General features: G+C 39.0%; 1 protein-coding gene across 1 annotated transcript in view; it reads left to right on the forward strand.

Annotated features, from left to right (window-relative positions):
• ttll7 (tubulin tyrosine ligase-like family, member 7) overlaps window positions 1–15,035 on the forward strand; it is a 243,320-nt gene that overhangs the window by 164,434 nt on the left and 63,851 nt on the right. Inside the window, exon 11 of the mRNA XM_034179159.1 lies at window positions 7,340–7,638. Coding sequence (XP_034035050.1) covers window positions 7,340–7,638 — 299 coding nt within the window. The remainder of the gene's footprint in view (window positions 1–7,339; window positions 7,639–15,035) is intronic.

Here is a 15,035-nt window from a genome sequence, read left to right on the forward strand (position 1 = left end):
AAAAATACTTACAAAATAATCCTTATCTATTGTTGTTGATATTTTCTCTGTTAATTCCATAATTGCCATAGCTGTCGAATGTTTTGTTATGAATCCATACTGAACATTATTTAAAATATGATGTTTCTCAATGAATTTGTCCAACCTTGTCACAAAAACTTTTTCCATAATTTTAGAAAACTGTGGAAGCAATGACACTGGCCTGTAATTTGAAAAATTATGTTTGTCTCCATTTTTATATAATGGGACTACCTTGGCAATTTTCATTTCATCTGGGAAAATTCCTGTTGACAGAGACAGATTACAAATGTAAGTGAATGGTTCAATAACAGTTTCTATTATACTTTTTACAGTCATCATGTCTAAATCTTCATAGTCAGTTGATCTTTTGCTTACACAGTTTTTTACAATACGTATTTCTTATTTCATCTTTTTCCACATTGTCAAGGAAAATACTATTGACCGTATTTACAAGTGTATTTAATTTATCTTCTACTATTAGTTTATTTCCCACCAGACTTGATCCCACATTTGAAAAATAATCATTAAACTCATTTGCAACTTCTTTTATGTCATATATCTCATTATTTTCCTTGACAAAGTAATTTGGAAAAGTTGATTTCGCTCCATCACTTTCAATCACACTATTTATAATTCCCAATGTTGCCTTTATACAACCCCTGGCAAAAATTATGGAATCACCGGCCTCGGAGGATGTTCATTCAGTTGTTTAATTTTGTAGAAAAAAGGCAGATCACAGACATGACACAAAACTAAAGTCATTTCAAATGGCAACTTTCTGGCTTTAAGAAAACTATAAGAAATCAGGAAAAAACAATTGTGGCAGTCAGTAACGGTTACTTTTTTTAGACCAAGCAGAGGGAAAAAAAATATGGAATCACTCAATTCTGAGGAAAAAATTATGGAATCATGAAAAACAAAAGAACGCTCCAACACATCACTAGTATTTTGTTGCACCACCTCTGGCTTATATAACAGCTTGCAGTCTCTGAGGCATGGACTTAATGAGTGACAAACAGTACTGTTCATCAATCTGGCTCCAACTTTCTCTGATTGCTGTTGCCAGATCAGCTTTGCAGGTTGGAGCCTTGGCATGGACCATTTTCTTCAACTTCCACCAAAGATTTTCAATTGGATTAAGATCCGGACTATTTGCAGGCCATGACATTGACCCTATGTGTCTTTTTGCAAGGAATGTTTTTACAGTTTTTGCTCTATGGCAAGATGCATTATCATCTTGAAAAATGATTTCTTCATCCCCAAACATCCTTTCAATTGATGGGATAAGAAAAGTGTCCAAAATATCAATGTAAACTAGTGCATTTATTGATGATGTAATGACAGCCATCTCCCCAGTGGCTTTACCTGACATGCAGCCCCATATCATCAATGACTGTGGAAATTTACATGTTCTCTTCAGACAGTCATCTTTATAAATCTCATTGGAACGGTACCAAACAAAAGTTCCAGCATCATCACCTTGCCCAATGCAGATTCGAGATTCATCACTGAATATGACTTTCATCCAGTCATCCACAGTCCACGATTGCTTTTCCTTAGCCCATTGTAACCTTGTTTTTTTCTGTTTAGGTGTTGATGGCTTTTGTTTAGCTTTTCTGTATGTAAATCCCATTTCCTTTAGGTGGTTTCTTACAGTTCGGTCACAGACGTTGACTCCAGTTTCCTCCCATTCGTTCCTCATTTGTTTTGTTGTGCATTTTCAATTTTTGAGACATATTGCTTTAAGTTTCTGTCTTGACGCTTTGATGTCTTCCTTGGTCTACCAGTATGTTTGCCTTTAACAACCTTCCTATGTTGTTTGTATTTGGTCCAGAGTTTAGACACAGCTGACTGTGAACAACCAACATCTTTTGCAACATTGCGTGATGATTTACCCTCTTTTAAGAGTTTGATAATCCTCTCCTTTGTTTCAATTGACATCTCTCGTGTTGGAGCCATTATTCATGTCAGTCCACTTGGTGCAACAGCTCTCCAAGGTGGGATCACTCCTTTTTAGATGCAGACTAACGAGCAGATCTGATTTGATGCAGGTATTAGTTTTGGGAATGAAAATTTACAGGGTGATAATTTATTCCTCAGAATTGAGTGAGTCCATATTTTTTTCCCTCTGCTTGGTCTAAAAAAGTAACCGTTACTGACTGCCACAATTTTTTTTCTTGATTTCTTATAGTGTTTCTTAAAGCCAGAAAGTTGCCATTTGAAATGACTTTAGTTTTGTGTCATGTCTGTGATCTGCTTTTTTTCTACAAAATTAAACAACTGAATGAACATCCTCCGAGGCTGGTGATTCCATAATTTTTGCCAGGGTTGTATTATCTTTACTCTTATTTAATTGTTCACTCTAATAATCTTTTTTTTTTGTTTCCTAATTATTGTCAATAGTTTATATTTATATTTTTTGTATCTGTGTTCTGTTTCCTTGTTTGCATTTTTAAAAAGCACCTTTACACAAGCTTTTCTTTACACAAGCATTTTTTATTCCGTTAGTCAGCCATGGTTTATTTACTCTTTTCTACTAATTTTATTAATTTACAGTTTTTATTATATGATTTCATCAGTATTTTCATAAATGAATTATATGCTACATTAACGTCGCTGACATAAACATCTTCCCAATTTTGATTTTTAAGGTCATAATTTAATGCCTCTAAGGCTTTTACTGACTTATCTCTTTAAAAGTTATACAGTTTTTTCTTGTACCAATTTTTGTATTTAAATATTGAAAAAACTGGTAAATGATCACTAAGATCTGTCATCAAGATCCCATTCTTAATAATTTCATCTGTTCTATTTGTGAATATATTGCCAATTACAGTTGCACTTTGCGATGTAATTCTGGTTGTTTTTGTTATCAAGGGGAATAAACCCAAACTATACATTGAATTCACAAAATCACTTGTTCTTTGGCAACTGGAGCTTTCTATATTAATGTTAAAGTCTCCACACATAAAAAGCGTTTTGTTTTTGATTTGATGGGATAATTCTATTATTTTATCTGTAAATTTCACAACGCAAGAGTCTGGTGCTCTGTATACACAACTGATTAGAATATTCTTAGATGTTTCATGTACAATTTCCACTGTTACAATTTCTATGACATCACCTATAATTGTCATTTCTTCTACAGTTGTACATGTCAGATCTGTTTTTGTGTACAAAGCAATACCTCCCATCTTTTTATCTCTTCTCTTTACAAAATACAGCTCATATCCCTCCATTTGAACATCAGCCATGAGGTCATCTTTAAGCCAAGATTCTGTGATTGCAACAATGCTGAATCTATTTTTAAACTGATTTAAATAATCTTTTATTTTGACATTTTACAATACAAGCGTCGGCTGTTTATATGTATGAGTGACAGGGTATCTTCTGTAATTTTTCACTATTTAGCTGTTCTTTCCATATAATACTCACAACCAATTGGTTTTTAAGTCAATATACTTTCATCAATGTTGGTGTCTATGTCATATATTTTATCATATGTTTCCATGTTTGATCTGATTTTTGTTGGTCAAATTACCAACTGGCGTCATACTTAATTGTCTATTCAGGTCTGTATTTTGTAAGGTCATCCATGTTTTTGATTTGTATACCATTTGTTCCTTCTTTCACTCTAATCCACACCATACAGTTCCAGACCCATGTAGCAACATTGTGTTTCTGTTTTTTTTAGTAGTCTTGCTTCCCTAGCAATATCTGCATTTTTTTTTCATTAGATGTTCATTTATATAGAAACTTGTTCCTTTCAGATTCTTTGCCTGTCTTAATAATTCATTTTTGTATTTTCTGCTTGTAAATTGTATAATAATGTTAGTTTATTTTTACTATGTTTGGATGGAACAGTATGACAGTCTGATATAGTGTCTTGATGGATGACAACACCTTTTGATATAAAAAATTTGTAACTTGTTGTTCCAATGTTTGAAGTTCTTCAGGTGGTGCATCCTCCCCATTGGCTCCACTAGAATCCACTACCCTTGCATAAGACTGATGTTTTGTTTCTAAACCAGATATTATAACATCGTCTTTTCTAGAGTATTGTTCAAGTTCATCCACATGTTGTTCAAGCATCTTAATAATCTTGTCCTTCTCTTTAACAAGATTTTTGAGCTCTTTCTCCTCCGTCAACTTGTCCGTCAAAAGACATTAGACATGTCTTTTGATATACGGTTTAATGAAGTCTTTAGCTCCTCTATGTCTTCCTCAAGTTTATCTGTTTTCTTAGGTGGTGCCATGTTGACTATTGTGGTTTAGTACTGGCCACTATTAATTGTGAAACAGTTCTCACTTATAGTCTCCACCACCACAGGTCCGGTCGCCGCACACCGACCCGCCCCGATGTTAACCTCGGATATAGCCGCCACCAGCCTTGGTCGTAGCCGCCGTTAGCCTTGGATGTAGCCGCCGCCAACCTCGGATGTAGCAGCCGTTAGCCTCGGATGTAGCCGCCGCTAGCCTCGGATGTAGCCGCCGGGATGTAGCCGCCGCCAGCCTCGGATGTTGCCGCCGCCAGCCTCGGTTTTAGCCGCCGTTAGCCTCGGATGTAGCCACCGCCAGCCTCGGATGTAGCTGCCGCCAACCTCGCTGGAGGATGCATCTCTACTTGAAAGGACCAAACTCACACCAGACCACATCTGCCAACTCTTGGAGATCTGCCTTAACACCACGTATTTCCTGTTTAGGGGGAATTACTACAGGCAGATTCATGGTTGTGCGATGGGGTCGCCGGTATCCCCCATTGTGGCCAATCTGTACATGGAGCGAGTGGAGAAGACAGCCTTGACGTCTTTCACGGGCATCTCTCCCAGTCACTGGTTCAGATATGTTGATGACACATGGGTTAAAATCAAGCAACAGGAAGTTGAGGACTTTACAGAACACATCAACTCGGTGGACACCAATATCAAATTCACACGTGAGGATGCCAGAAACAACCTTCTTTAGCCTTCTTGGACTGTGATGTTACGATTGGAGAGAACAGGCAGCTTCAGGCAGGGGTTTACAGGAACCAACTCACACTGACCAATATCTGCTGTTTGGCTCAAACCACCCCCTTGAACACAAGCTCGGTGTGATCAGGAAGGGCTAAAGAACAACAACTTGTCCGGAAAGCCCTCACAGTATGTGGGTACCCACGATGGTCCCTGGACAAAGTGCAGAAGTCCCAGACAACAAAGAGACCAGATAGACAGGAGATGGAGACAAGAAGAAGAGGAGTGTCTCTCCCTTATTTAGCAGGAGTAGGGGAAAAACTACAAAGGATCTTCAGACAGCACAAAATCCCAGTTTACTTTAAACCGGTTAACACCTTGAGACAGAATTAGTTCACCCTAAGGACAGGATCCCTAGTTACAAACAGAGCAATGTAGTGTATTCTATCAGATGCCAGGAAAACTGTAACGAACACTACATAGGTGAGACTAAGCAACCTTTACACAAAAGGCTATACCAGCACAGCAGAGAGGGCGCCAGTGGACCTCAGTCTGTAGTTCATCTCCACCTTAAAGACACTAACCACACGTTTGAGGACAAGGAAGTTAAAATATTAGCCAGAGAGAAGAAATGGTTTGAGAGAGGGTTCAAGGAAGCATTCTTTGTGAAAAGGTTGAAACCCAGCCTTAACAGGGGAGGGGGTCTGAGACACACTTTATCCCCTGTTTACAATGGGGTACTCAGGTCAAAGCAGTTTCAGTCTTTTGTTCATGGTAATGAGTCATTCACGTCATCAGCAGAGTCATCAAGGGAGCCATCAGGAGAGGGTCCGTCCCATCATTAGGAGGGACAGCTGCCCTGCCATTAAGAGGGTGCTAACTAGAGCACAATAGGTGATAATTAGAGCTATTGTTTAGTCACTAGCCTATAGCAGTCTGCCTCTCGGTAGGAGGGGTCTGGTTAGGTTTAAAACTCCAGCTTTTGTTGGCTTCGGTTTATTCTTCTCTACAAGAGTCAAGACAGAAGTCAGGCTACCAGAGCAAGAATTTTAGCTGAGGAAGCTTCTGCGATTTGAAGCGAAACGTTCTCGCGTCAAACAACCCAGTCCAGTCGAAGATTCAAGCTTCTCTACTCTGGAATAGCAATGTTTACACATTTCAAATTAGACTTTCTATTGACCCACTGATGAGGAAAATAGCATCTAACATCAACGTGTGATCAAATGGGTTCCTAAAATTTGCACAGTGTGACACATTATAGATGTTCATCATTATACAAATGCATATGTGCTTAAATGAAGTGGGGAAAAATAGGAGCTGGGTCTTTAGCTTTCTAACTTTACTGTTGTGGACATGTGCTGTTCACAAATGCTGAAATATTCAAGTACTGGAAGAAAGAGGGTCATGGTTATGTGCAGTTATGAAAGTGAAGGACGTGAAAAAGGCAGAAATGGAAGAAGGAATTTGCTTGAAAGAGAAAGAAAGGGGAAAAAAAAAGGACCTTTTCATTTATATACCTTGAAAACACCTTGAGTAAGTCGAACTCATCTATCCCAGGTTTATAGTGTGGGTGTTAAGTCTCAAGCATTCTGACCAATCTGCATAAGTCATATACATCAACTCACTTTCAGCTCTGTGAAGAAAGAAAGAGGGCACCTTTCACAACAGTCTGTAAGTCGACCTTGAAACAAAAATGGCTCTGCTGTTGCATTGTCGGGTTTTACTGCGTTAAAGACCCAATCCTAGCATAAGCTTGTTCTTGGGACAAAGTTTTGGATTCTGTGTGTGTCTGTGTGTGCGCGTGCGCGCACGTACGCACAAGCAAAGGGAGAGGGAGATGGCAACACTGCCAAACTGCTACACACCAAGCCACCAAAGGCCTACTAGGTCTAAGCCCCATAATACACCCATTTAGCACTGGTCAAATTTCAGAAAGTTCAACGTGCACACACAAAAAGTGAGAGATATGTAATCAGTTGTGTGCACTCAGTGAAGTACACACTTATGCACTGGCTGGTAAACAGAAGGTTTATAGCTGACTGTCAGTGTGGGACCTCAGATAGATTTTCCGTGTGTGTGTGTGTGTGAGAGACAGAGAGAGAGAGCATGAAAGATAATAAGGTTTTGAGACAGAGAGGGAACCCCCCCCCCCCCCCCCCCTTAATCCATCCCTAAATTAGACCAAACTACTGTAGTTTCTGTTTTGTCTATGCAGTTTTAATGCCAGAGCCACCCGGCTGCAGATGAAAAGCAGAAATGAGAGTTTGACAGTTCTGGGGGAATGAGGGAGGATGAGTGAAGACAGTGAAAGAATATGAAGAACTGACACTGTTGGCTTTCTTTGCCTCCATTTGGTTTCTCTGCAGGTCGCATGCACTGGAAACCTCCAGACAAGTCACTTAAAACCAGCCCCGCCCCTTCTACTTCACCAACACTTTCTGGGCCAATCAGGCGCTCCATCTCTTGTCCTCGCTCCATCGCCTGTCTGTCATCACCCAATGAGGTACGGGTATTGTCCTCCACCAGGCCTTCCCCGACACTTCCTTTGGCCGCTCCATTCGCCAGACCGACCTCTGCCACACTTCGTTCTCACTCCTTGAGTCGCAGTGGCTCCGCCCACCGTGTTCCTCACAGCATTAGCCTGGGGACCATCCATTCAAACATAGTAAGATACTGAAATACCCAATCACACACCCAGGCAACTGGGATTTACACCCACAACGAGTGTCATAGGAAATGTTCATTAAATTAATTGTTAGTAGTTTGTTGTATTGTTCAAAGTAGCATTTCTGAATAGATCCCAGCAGGTTTCAAGTGAACATTAAGAATTACTTTTGGATTTTATGTGATGTACAAAATCACGTTGAATGTGCAAATTCTTTAACATTTCTTCCATCCTTTTATATTTGCTTTTCATATCCTTTGGAATATATAGTACTCTGCCCCCAAGGTTGGGTAGGATTACTTTGAAAGAATACATGTGGATTACATGTATGTATGTACATACATTTGGATTACTTGTTACAACTTTGGATGCTGTAGCTCCTCTGAAAAAGAGAGCCTTAAATCAGAAGTGCCAGAGCTCTATTGAGCCAAGTATTCCTTTAACTTTAACTAGTAATGACTTCATGACTTTCTTTGCTAATAAAATTTTAACTATTAGAGAAAACATTACTCATAACCATCCCAAAGACATATCGTTATCTTTGGCTGCTTTCAGTGATGCCGATATTTGGTTAGACTCTTTCTCTCCGATTGTTCTGTCTGAGTTATTTTCATTAGTTACTTCCTCCAAACCATCAACATGTCTATTAGACCCCATTCCTACCAGGCTGCTCAAGGAAGCCCTACCATTAATTAATGCTTCGATTTTAAATATGATCAATCTATCTTTATTAGTTGGCTATGTACCACAGGCTTTTAAGGTGGCAGTAATTAAACCATTACTTAAAAAGCCATCACTTGACCCAGCTATCTTAGCTAATTATAGGCCAATCTCCAACCTTCCTTTTCTCTCAAAAATTCTTGAAAGGGTAGTTGTAAAACAGCTAACTGATCACCTGCAGAGGAATGGTCTATTTGAAGCGTTTCAATCAGGTTTTAGAATTCATCATAGTACAGAAACAGCATTAGTGAAGGTTACAAATGATCTTCTTATGGCCTCAGACAGTGGACTCATCTCTGTGCTTGTTCTGTTAGACCTCAGTGCTGCTTTTGATACTGTTGACCATAAACTTTTATTACAGAGATTAGAGCATGCCATAGGTATTAAAGGCACTGCGCTGCGGTGGTTTGAATCATATTTATCTAATAGATTACAATTTGTCAATGTAAATGGGGAATCTTCTTCACAGACTAAGGTTAATTACGGTTCTGTGCTAGGACCAGTTTTATTCACTTTATACATGCTTCCCTTAGGCAGTATTATTAGACAGCATTGCTTAAATTTTCATTGTTACGCAGATGATACCCAGCTTTATTTATTCATGAAGCCAGAGGACACACACCAATTAGCTAAACTGCAGGATTGTTTTACAGACATAAAGACATGGATGACCTCTAATTTCTTGCTTTTAAACTCATAAAACTGAAGTTATTGTACTTGGCCCCACAAATCTTAGAAACATGGTGTCTAACCAGATCCTTACTCTGGATTTGAGCGCCTTGGGGCAACTGTTTGTTGTGATTTGGCGCTATACAAGAAAAAAGTTGATTGATTGAGTTGATGGCATTACCCTGACCTCTAGTAATACTGTGAGAAATCTTGGAGTCATTTTTGATCAGGATATGTCATTTAATGCGCATATTAAACAAATATGTAGGACTGCTTTTTTGCATTTGCGCAATATCTCTAAAATTAGAAAGGTCTTGTCTCAGAGTGATGCTGAAAAACTAATTCATGCATTTATTTCCTCTAGGCTGGACTATTGTAATTCATTATTATCAGGTTGTCCTAAAAGTTCCCTGAAAAGCCTTCATTTAATTCAAAATGCTGCAGCTAGAGTACTGACAGGGACTAGAAGGAGAGAGCATATCTCACCCATATTGGCCTCTCTTCATTGGCTTCCTGTTAATTCTAGAATAGAATTTAAAATTCTTCTTCTTACTTATAAGGTTTTGAATAATCCGGTCCCATCTTATCTTAGGGACCTCATAGTACCATATCACCCCAATAGAGCGCTTCGCTCTCAGACTGCAGGCTTACTTGTAGTTCCTAGGGTTTGTAAGAGTAGAATGGGAGGCAGAGCCTTCAGCTTTCAGGCTCCTCTCCTCTGGAACCAGCTCCCAGTTCGGATCAGGGAGACAGACACCCTCTCTACTTTTAAGATTAGGCTTAAAACTTTCCTTTTTGCTAAAGCTTATAGTTAGGGCTGGATCAGGTGACCCTGAACCATCCCTTAGTTATGCTGCTATAGACTTAGACTGCTGGGGGGTTCCCATGATGCAGTGAGTGTTTCTTTCTCTTTTTGCTCTGTATGCACCACTCTGCATTTAATCATTAGTGATTGATCTCTGCTCCCCTCCACAGCATGTCTTTTTCCTGGTTCTCTCCCTCAGCCCCAACCAGTCCCAGCAGAAGACTGCCCCTCCCTGAGCCTGGTTCTGCTGGAGGTTTCTTCCTGTTAAAAGGGAGTTTTTCCTTCCCACTGTCGCCAAGTGCTTGCTCACAGGGGGTCGTTTTGACCTATGGGGTTTTTCTGTAATTATTGTATGGCTTTGCCTTATAATATAAAGCGCCTTGGGGCAACTGTTTGTTGTGATTTGGCGCTATATAAATAAAATTGATTTGATTTGATTTACTTGTAATTTGATTACTTTTGGATTACATTTCAAAGTAATCCTACCCAACCCTGTCTGCCCCAGTGGTGTTCAGGATTCCTTCAGATTTGGAACTGAGCGTCATAAATTCAATCCATCCACTAGATGGGGCTCTGTCATACACGACATGTGCAGCCCGTCACAGGTGCCTCTGCCATCTTCCATCTGACAAAGTTATTATCTTGATGCCTAAAAAGGAGGTGTGGTCGGGCACAGAATTGGCACATTTATGTTGGCTGTCACCACTGGGGAGGTGATGATCTAAAGATTAAAGCAGTGGGCTTGAGAACAGAGGATCCGTGGTTGAAATCCCCAACAAAATGGGAAATCATTCAGAGCCTTTGGGCAAGGTGTCCTTAATACCCATGTTGCTCCCGGTGTGCATTTAGTTGAGCACCTTATATGGCAGCACACTGACATGGGTGTGAGTGACTGAGTGAATGTAAGACTTTATTGTAAAGCACTTGGATGGAAAACTGCTATAGAAATGCAGTCCATTTACCTGCTTTCTATTTGCCATTTACCAGAAATCCCAAAAACCAAATCTGAAGTTCAACAGTGTGTAGTGAAGTTAAAGAGTTACTTAAACTTACTGGGCTATTGGCTGTTGGAAAATTTCCCTGATAATCTTTAAAACATTTAAGATCTCTACATACTGCTGTCGGCTAAAGAAACACGTTTTGTTTTGTATTTTACACTTTAAATCAATATTCCATTGATAGCATTATGACTGAAAATATTTATGTTTGTTTTTTCTTTTTTTTTTAAAAGATATTCAGGTGTACCTTAGTAAACACTAGTAGAGTTCAACCTTAGATTTGGAATGTATAATAGAAGATATACCTTACTGAATTTTCATATCAATATGATATACGATACGACTATGATTTGACACAAAGTGCAGCAACAGTGAAAATTAAACATTCTTAAACAAAACAGTAATAATTTCACACTCATTTTGCACTCATCATAAGGTTAGGATACTGTGCCCTCCAAAAGTATTAGAACACTAGGAATTTCACACATTGTAATTTGTTTATGCCGTTTTAAATATAAGAAATACATAAAAAATAAAGAATAAAAATTCCTAAAATTGTCTTCCTCACACTCTCTAAAACTTGATAAAACCTGTAAAGAACAAATCACTTTTATTGCCAGTTTTCTTTAGACAAGTCAGGGGGATGGAAACATGAACATTTCCAAGTCACTGAATATGTCTTGGACATTACATCAATTATGAAGAAATACAAAAGTTTCTTTCACCAAAACATCAAATCTAGGCTTTCATCTCAAATGTACTTTCTGTCAAATTGTAGCTGAACTTTCAGGTCTTCTTTTTAAGAAAATCTATTTTCTACACCACTTAATCAGTAAGCTGGATTTTATATGTTTAATTAATTTATATCAAGTTGTAGAGATTTGCTTTCAGTTTGAGTTAAGAAAGATAATTTTAGAAAAAAATGTATTTGAAATGGAATAAACAAATTAAAATGTGTGAAATACCAAGTGTTCCAATACTTTTGAGGGCAATGGAGAAACACTGAGGAGCAGCATCTTACATATAGTGCAGCAGATAAGAGAATATTTAGAGTGGAATCCTGCAAATGGTGATACAAGCATCAAATTTGGCACAAATAATCCATAGACACTAACTCTTGAAAAAACTGACTGGCCACTTGAATTTTCAATAGACAGCCAGGTAGGGGTCAATTGAAGAATTACACAGAGGTCAAAATAAAAATATGCTCCAATCATATAGAAACCTGTATGCCGATGACACTATCTTATACACATCTAGTCCCTGTCTTAACACTGCCTTGTCCTCACTCCAAACTACCTTCAACAATATTCAACTGGCCTTTGCTCACCTTAACTTAACACTGAATACTAATAAAACAAAATGCATGCTCTTTAGCAGATCTCTTCCACATTCTAGCTGCCCTCTAACCATCACTTCAAACGACGGCTCTGTAATTGATTTTGTCAACTCATATAAGTATCTTGGTATCTGGTTAGACAGTTCACTCACATTCGAATCACACATCAATACAGTTCTAACAAAAGTCAAATCCTGTATAAGCTTTCTTTATTGCAATAAATCCTCACTCCCTCACTCTGCCAAACACCTCCTGGTCAAGATGACAGTTCTCCCCATCTTTGATTATGGAGACGTCATCTACAGGTCTGCTGCTAAAACCCTTCTTCACAAATTAGATGTTAATTACCATTCTGCTTTCCGTTTTGTTACTGGTGCTCCATTTCACACTCATTATTGTAACCTGTATTCATTAGTCAACTGGCCCTCCCTTCACTCCCGCAGACTGGTCCACTGGTACCTTCTCATCTACAAAACTCTAATTGGTAAAACTCCACTATATCTTCGTTGTCTTCTTCTGATCCATAATTCTGCCCGTACATTGCGCTCAAGCAGTTTAATTAATCTAGCTGTCCCTAAAGCCTGTACTTCCTTTGGTCGCTTCTCGTTCCAGTTTTCCGTCGCAAATGACTGGAATCAGTTACAGTTATCACTTAAACTCAGCTCATTTGTTTCAATCAGTGCCTTTAAAAATTCATTGCATTCTCTGGTCCATGATCAGTGTACCTGTTTTTAACCTGTTTGGTTTGATGTAAACTGGTGATTCTGTTTATTTTGCATTGTGTCTTTTTGTATGAATGTTTGTTATGTTTTTTTGTGCTGTCTGCTTACGCTGCCTCTTGGCCAGCTTGCCATTGGAAATGAGAATTGGTTCTCAATTGGCTTACCTGGTAAAATAAAAGTTAAATAAATTAAAAAAAAACCTACACCACATTATTTGTTTGATCATAAATATTCCAAAAAAAGGTATAGTTTGGACAATCTGTGACTGAATGTTATGGAGTTATGAGGTAAAAGCAGCAAGAATGGTGACAAAGGTCAGTTTGAGTTTGTACAGGGGTCAAAAGTTAAAGTTGCTCCATTAATTTTGCTCCAGCTGTATTTGTGCTGAATGTGATGCTTGTATCACCATTTGAAGGATTGTTTCAGTTATCTGCTGCACTAATAAGCCAGCAGAGCATGAACCAGCTGCTGTCTGTTAGCTTAAACATGTGTATATAAGGCAACCCAAATTAAAGGAGAAATGCTGCTTTTAACAACCCGGACCTCATTTCTGGCATAAAATACAGTCGTTTACTCAGTCCATAGTTCAAATGACGTGTTCAGTTCATATCTGAAGCAAACATTTTTCTTCTTCTACTGAAGTGGATTAGAACTTTTTGTGGTACACAGCAAAAACTACTGGACAGGAGGAACCTAGCTCCACCCATGCCAGGAAGTGTTCAACAGTTCCTCTTTCATTGTGACTGAAAAGTTGACACTTCCTGTTTGAGTGTGAGCTTGCCACTGAGTTCCTGCGAGATTCCATGGGATCTTGTCCGTCAATCCAGGAAGTGTTTGACATTTGAACATTTCCTGTTTTACTGTGGATTTGAAAATTGGCACTTCCTGTTTAGTACGCCCTGTACCATGAGTGAGCTTCGCGCCGCTGTGCGACACTTCGCTCATATAATCAGAAAATTCAGAGAATCTGGAGAACTTTCTACATGTAAGCAGCAAGGCCAAAAACCAACATTAAATACCCGTGACCTTCGATCCCTCAGGCGGCACTGCATTAAAAACCGACATCATTGTGTAAAGGATCTTACCGCAAGGGCTCAGGAACTCTTCAGAAAACCATTGACAGTTAACACAGTTCGTCGCTACATCTACATGTGCAAGTTAAAACTGTACCATGCAACGCAAAAGCCATACATCAACATCCAGAAACGCAGCCGCCTTCTCTGGGCCTAAGCTCATTTGAAATGGACAGATGCAAAGTGGAAAAGTGTGCCTTGGTCTGTTGACTCCGCATTTCAAATTGTTTTTGGAAATCATGGATGTCGTGTCCTCTGGACAAAAGAGGGAAAAGACCATCCAGATTGTTACCAGCACAAAGTTCAAAAGCCAGCATCTGTGATGGCACCATCAATGCTGAAAGGTACATCCAGGTTTTGGAGCAACACATGCTGCCATCCAAGCAATGTCTTTTTCAGTTATGTCCCTGCTTATTTCAGCAAGCTACATTCTGCACGTGTTACAACAGTGTGTCGTCGTAGTAAAGAGTGCGGGTACGAGATTGGCCTGCCTACAGTCCAGACCAGTCGCCCATTGAAAATGTGTGGCGCATTATGAAGCAGAAAATACGACAATGGAGACCCCGAACTGTTGAACAACTGAAATCATACATCAAGCAAGAATTCCACCTACAGAGCTTCAACAATTAATGTCCTCAGTTCCCAAATGCTTATTGAGTGTTGTTAGAAGGAAAGGTGATGTAACATAGTGGTAAACATACCATTGTCCAAATGTTTTTGATTAGCTTTTCAGATAACTTTGAAAACCATCATCGGACCAATTATCTTCCAATAAGTTTTGGTCCGATAATTTTTAGACTACTAACATTTTTGCAGATGTAGCTTTTTGTATTAGATGCACAGTTCTGTCCGCTAAAAACAGAGAAGAGCTGGCTCTACAAGAAACCGCTCTGTCCTCTGCAGGCAAAGAACTGGCCATAGAAAAGAAAAAAGCGCATTTCTTGTGACCCCATACTAATACGCTGGCAATAGCACCCAAGTCATCCAGAGGCATACAGTTTTAACTTATGGTTAAAAATTTTAACCAAACTAATTTCAGACAAGTTATTTAAATTAACGTCACGTCTGAAG

This window comes from Thalassophryne amazonica, chromosome 10 (assembly GCF_902500255.1).
Source record: "Thalassophryne amazonica chromosome 10, fThaAma1.1, whole genome shotgun sequence".
NCBI classification, from domain to species: Eukaryota; Metazoa; Chordata; class Actinopteri; order Batrachoidiformes; family Batrachoididae; genus Thalassophryne; species Thalassophryne amazonica.